The sequence below is a fragment of the Nestor notabilis genome, unplaced genomic scaffold, assembly GCF_000696875.1.
Source record: "Nestor notabilis isolate BGI_N333 unplaced genomic scaffold, ASM69687v1 scaffold24591, whole genome shotgun sequence".
Lineage (NCBI taxonomy): Eukaryota > Metazoa > Chordata > Aves > Psittaciformes > Psittacidae > Nestor > Nestor notabilis.
This window is the reverse complement of record NW_009916392.1, coordinates 33243-39665: the sequence shown is the minus strand read 5'-3', so window position 1 is coordinate 39665 and position 6423 is coordinate 33243. Positions and strand designations below refer to the sequence as shown.

Below are 6423 nucleotides of genomic sequence, written 5' to 3'. Positions count from 1 at the left end.
TCTTTCCATGGTGCATACTGTACAACCTAACCATTTCAGATTTTCCAGAAAGACTGTATTCAGAAATTAGAGGGAAAATTTATGGGCAAGTTAGTCATAAGCAACTGCCTTGAAAAATAACTACGTCTGATAAAAGGGGAGAAGGAATAAATAATTAGGAATAACTTTAAATGTTTAATAAAGCTCTTGATTTCCCTCTGTGTCTTTGTTTTGCATGTATCTGAGCAAGGGCAAAAGTTTATGTACTTTTCCAAGAAACTTTTAAAGCTGAAAAAAAGGTGGCCAAAGGATTAAGGTTATTAAGGTTTGTACCTTTAGCATGAACCCTACCCCCTTAAGTTGAATAAATATATAATGAATGATGCAATATACATACTCCACCAGAGGCCCAGACATAAACAAAACCTTCCCGACTACAGCAAGAGCTATGCTGAAAGGAATTTGACTTCAACAAAGACCCTTATAATAAACTTACAATGATCCCAGCTGTCCAGGGGTTTAGGAGGAAGAGGGCACACACCAGAAACGTGCAAGCCAAAACCACGCTAATGGATAAGAGGAGCCAGTGACGAAGCCCAATGTACTGCTCCCAAAACAGAAACGGGTAACCATTTGGGTAGCTGGCGATCCCCAGGCTGGTGTAGTTATTACAGATAGCTCTCACTTTCTCGATAGCCTCCACAAAGTCAGAAGTTTCACGCAATCCATTGAGGTAGAAAGGAAACTGAGCATATTCTATGGGCTCAGCTGCTGGAACTAGAGAAGGATAGCAGTGTTAAAATGCGTGCTTGGAAAGAAGAAGGTACACAGAGAACACAATTAACAAAACACCTCGTTCTCTGCAGCAAAATGCTTAAAGGTGTTGAATTTAAATTTTACTTCTTTGGAACAAGTGACGTTTTAAAAAGTCATTGGTAAATCAAACACTGAAGCAGTACACGAGATTACTAGATTTTATCATGCAGTGCAATGGGATGAACAGAGTCTACACCAAGACCCCAAACAATTCTATACAATTTAACAGATATATTTCAGTAAGTGTATTTCATTCTCATCAGTGCTATAGTGTTTTTTACTGAATACCTGGCCAAAAATCCATAACTGCAATATAAAGAAGATGATCACATAATCTTAAACATATTATCCAAGAGCTCTTCTTTTCTGCAATTCCTTTGAACTCAAAGGTCATTTCCCCAGGATTAACTGAGGTTCACTGACACAAAACTGAAGAAAAATTATGCTTTATCAGGCTGGTTGGTTTTTAAGATTTCCACTGAGTGTTTTGAAAGTCAGATTCAGAAATCCATGTTCTGTTACTGATGCAAATGACTGGGGAAAAAACCTAACATAAAAGTAATGGTTTACTGAGGAAATAACGCAACTTTTTATCTTTTAATAATCTGACCAACCAACACTCTCCATACTTCTATTTGAGAGTAGTGCTAAGTCTACTGTATGACAAGGAAAAGAAAAAGCTTCCACAACAAGCATTTCGTTACTGCCGTTGTGTGTTCCAGACCCTGCAGGGTCATTCAGTTGACTTGCTAAACATTATTTGCCCTATTATAATCTCAACTATAAATTTTCATTAAGACAAGACTTGGCTGTCTGCCCCAAAGCTCTAGGGTTTGTGAATCATGGCTAGCTGGTTACCCAATCACATTCCCAAGCACACCAGTCCTCCCCTATATGCCCTCTCCCCTTGCTAGTTGGTGTCCAACGAGCAATTCTCCTAGTAAATCGAAAGCTGAAGCATAGCAATGCAAACTGGCATTGGTGCTCAGGAAAAACAGTGAATGGCACAGAATGGGACTAATCCCCTGCCTAAGTACCTCTGGTACCATACCAGTGTTGGTAACTTAGCATATGAGCTAACTTGGTAAAAATCCCTTAGGTATTAATAATGGAGGGTAAACACGACATAGTGATAAAATTTCAGAATGACACAGACAGGAATTTCTTGCAATCTCCAGGCTTCTGTCACAGACAGAACTCTCAGGTGACACTAAAAAGCAATGCTTACTATAAATTTTCAGAGCTTTAAACTGTTATAAACCTTACTTTTCAACATGATAAAACCCTGCAGTGGCGCCACATCTGCAATGGTGTATAGGTCTCCTAAGGCTACAGAGTAAAACAATATATTGCTTCTGAGCCCTGGTGTAGCATCAACCAACTACAGAGTTACTGGTTCTTGACGGAAGGAGTGGGGGCACTCCATGCAGTTTATATAATAAACTGTAAGACATAAAGATGAAATGCTACTTACTTCTCAGCCTTGTTTCTGGCATATAATCTGCTTTGTCGTGGACCCACTCTGGGCGGTGAGGCCGGATGTTGGCCTGCGAGGCAGCATAAGCCACAGGGTCATTGCTAACCCAGGCTGTCAGGTAGATGTAGAAAGCATTTGGGTTAATGATTCCATCTGCATCCACCAGACGCTGTTTAGTCAACTGCAAAATGGAAAAAATTAGAAGCCTTTCAGAATGAGTTTTGCTTTCAGGGCTCTTGCCGTAAAGCTTTCAACAAATGGCCTGGAGATGCAACACACATATCAGAGGGGAAAAGCAAAAGAGTATGGATATTCACTCGAAGTGACTTATCCGTAAACTATTGTTTGACAATGGAAAAAAAAAACAAATGGTACAACAGTGACAGTAGAAAGTGGTTATTTTTAAATTAGTATTCATATAATATTTACAATAACCACTAAATCAGCAGATGGTTCCCGGATAGCCAATTGAATCCAAATTCTGAAAGCCTGCAGCCAAGAGTGAAAAACAACCAACTTCGAGAAACATATTTAAAGACAGGGGAAGAAAACCTGGCAAGAGTCCCTATACACGTCTGTGCGCAGTTAACCTCTGTTGTTAACACTGAAGGAAATGCCACCCAGTAAATGGACGAGAGCTATAAAAATAAAACAACATCTGTATTAATTTTTCTAACACTTGCCTCCTATGACCTATGTATTCAGAAAATGCCCAGCATCAAGAAAGTAGACGAGTGCCCTGTGTTATTTGGGTCACTGTGGGCAAATGCATCTGTGGGGTAAACAGCAGTGGTACGTTTCTAGAGTTCTGTAGCCAAATCCTGCACAGCTAGAGTTCTGACAGAGGACTCTGTGGGTGAAAAGTATTACTGGGGTTTTTTGTTTTGTTTATTTAAAATACTGGCTTGGCTCCAAATCCAGGTCTTTTTAATGAAATGAAAAACAACAGTGACAGCAGTTAAAAAAAAAAAAAGCTGGATTCCAAGGATCTGGATTCAATTAGTCCACAGGATATGCAACAACTGTATGTCTTCAAGCTGTCTCTGGAACTGCACAGTACAGCGCTCAGCCCCTGTGGGTGCACCACACTTTTCTCCCTCCCAGGCACAGGAAATTATATCAGCAGCTGCAGTCCAATCACATTTGTTCCACAGCGTACCTGGTACACTCTGCTAAACAAAATCTCAATGAAGTTTTTCTCTTCAACTCCCTTTCTTTGCTTAATTCATAGCTGAAGCTTCATTCAGACCTGACAGCATGTTGCATGTTGCTATACAACAGTGTGTTTTACACACCATAGTAACTTTGAACAATGTACTCCGTGAATCTGTCACCTTTAATGCCAGGAAAAAAAGAAAGACAATAAGCAGATCTGCCAAGAAGCTCATTAGAAAGACTATTTTTCTGCCTGACAGCACAGTCAGTGATGACTCTAGAAGAGGAGAAGCTAGGTTACTGCGGAATTTCTTCTTAAGAGGTTTGAAATCTAGTTTTACTGTAAGAAGTCAAACCTAACGTATTCCCACCTACCAACAGCTATAGCAAATGCAGTCATAAACTGTGATAACCTCAGACATACTTTACTTAGGCAGGTCGAACAACTGCCATTCTAAGTTCTACAGCAGTGTAGCTGTACAAGAATAGGTACAGTGTGTAACAATTTCAGTTCCCTTTCACTATCATTTATCAACATCTTTTTTTAAATGTTATGTTTTGCATAAATCAGTAGGAACTAACCAAATACTTGCAAACGCTGGATTCGAAGCCCCAGCACAAAGCTGAGCAAAGGTCAACCCTATAAGGCAATCTGATTCAAATCAGGAACAACGCCACTTAGAGCAACAAGGCTAATGCTGGCTCTCTCTGGCATAGGACCAGACTCCATCTACCTGCGGATGCAGCAAAACATTTTTCACCATTTCAGTGGAAACAGAGTGTGTCTGACACAGGAGCAGCTCCAAACACACAGCAAGCAGTAACAATCAAGGGCAGACATTCCCAGCATTGATTCTGAACGCTTCACAACACAGGCCGGATTGCAGCTAACAAGTGGCTTCAGCAAAGTCAGTGAGGCCATGCAGTAAGGCATAACTCAGGCTTTCAACACACCAAAATGAATAAAGGGACTACAACATGCTCTTTGCATCTTTACCCACTCCTGCTGACTTGTGTATTCCTGTACAAAACAGTATGGACTCTGATACAATACCTGGCTGATGTCAATGGGCTTTGCTCTGTTGCCTGTTTGTACCAGGAGTTTGTAAGCCAAAACGGCATCATCAGATCCATTTTTGTAATTGTTGTAAGTGATCTTCCCACTTTCCCAGTCGCTGTCAAATGCATCCTGAAGTCCTGAAAAGTTAAGGGAAGCAAGTGGAAGACAGAACAAGCAGGTAAGCAACCACTCTTAGAAACAAATTTCAGTAGGATGACTCTTTTTCACAGCTGAATCAGGAAGAAAATTATCGACCTGCTGCCTCCTAAATTTGGCGCTCCTCATTCACTGGCAGTGTGTGGGAAGCTAAAGTATGAGTTACATGTCCAGTATTTTGTGCAAAGAAAGTTAGGAGAAGCAGGAAAGTGCAAGGGACAAGCCTCAAGTCTTCTGATGTTGTACAGGCCATCAATGCTGAGCTAGCAAGCTGCAGATGCAATGTCTACTGGTGTAAACCAGCTTCCAGCCAAGGCAAAGAGGAGATCTTGGATGGGATCTAGTCCTGCACCCTTCTCAGCACCTCTGACAGCAACTTAGTGCTCTGGTTGGAGAGGTATATGGGGAGACCTAAGCTTGTCTAGAATAAAAAGTGGTTCCCCTCATGAACCACAATTTCAGAATCATCACACTCAAAATTCCATACACACATTTGCATCTATCACCTTTTCATATATACCCTCCTCAAAACACAACTGAAGTTTTGCCCTAACCTGCCAGAACAGAAAAGGGCTGAGTTCAGCACTGATCCAACTTCACCACCTACCGTGGACTTTATACCAGGGGAAGCATTTAGTCTGTTATCTAAAGGGGAAACACTCTCCATACTCCCTCTGCCTCACCAAAACCCTGGCTGAGTGCACTGAATCACAAAACCCTGGCTGAGAGAAGGACACACACCGCTCTCATTAACTGGTTTGGGCTACTGCAGAGCACTGAGGCAATAGCTTCTACGATATAACCAGAAATTCCACTACAAGGGGAAAAAAACCCACACTCAAACTTTCAACTTCAAACAGCAACTCAGCTGCTCCTCGAGCACAGCGTGAGTGAACATGATTTTGCCAATTTGTTCCATCTGTTCAACTTGTGCAGCTAATACAAGTCATGGGATCTGCTGCCAGCACATGTAAAGATCACAGCCAACACCTATTCATTCTCAACTGTTATATTCCTCCTTGCCACCCTTCAAGGGGGAGGGAATACCTCACAGCACAGATTTGGATCAGATTTAGTACAGGAAGTCACAGCCCAGTACAAGGAGGTTCTGTGCAAGCAGATGACAAACCGCATGTCCAGGGAAGGGAAGAAAACAGCTGGGAGCGGCGGTGGAGGAAATCGCCAACCCAGCCCACAGCTGCGCTGCGGAGCCGTAATGAAAACTGTCATTACAGATCGCACAGGTTAGACACAGCTGCACACAGATAAGAGTGCTGAAAGAGAAAACGCACACAGCTGACACCACCTCCAGCCTACAGTTCCCACTCCCATGTACAAATTGATACCCTCTCCCTTAGAAAACTGCCTCCCATGCTGCCTGGCCAAAACATACGCACACGTAAACCCAACAGGCTGAGAACCAAGCGATGAAAGGAGCCTGCCGCATCTCCATACGCAGCCCTCCAGCACCTGCCCAGGAGCAGGACAATTTGCTGTCAGGTTTTCTGGCATCAACAAAGGACTTCAAGGCCCCCTTCAAAAAACACTGTTTGCTGGTGCCCTCAGAGAAGGTAAACATTGCTTAGGACATGCAAAAATACCAATCCATCCTTCCTGTGCCAAGTTCAGCTCCATGTCAGTCTCTCGGGAAGTGGCCAGGTGACAGCATTTGTGCTATCGTACCAGCCATGTGAAAAACTTTTGAGAGCTTAAGAGAAGACAGTCAAAAAGCAAGTGGGAAAGAAGGACACCATTAAAGAACAGCTTAATTTACAGTAAA

General features: G+C 42.3%; 1 protein-coding gene across 1 annotated transcript in view; it reads right to left on the bottom strand.

The window, feature by feature from the left end:
• PTCH1 (patched 1) overlaps positions 1-6423 on the bottom strand; it is a gene marked incomplete at its 3' end in the record, with an annotated part of 30956 nt that overhangs the window by 1210 nt on the left and 23323 nt on the right. The window contains exons 14-16 of the mRNA XM_010024558.1: positions 4482-4624; positions 2270-2453; positions 476-756 (exon numbers count right to left, since the gene is read on the bottom strand). Coding sequence (XP_010022860.1) covers positions 476-756; positions 2270-2453; positions 4482-4624 — 608 coding nt within the window. The remainder of the gene's footprint in view (positions 1-475; positions 757-2269; positions 2454-4481; positions 4625-6423) is intronic.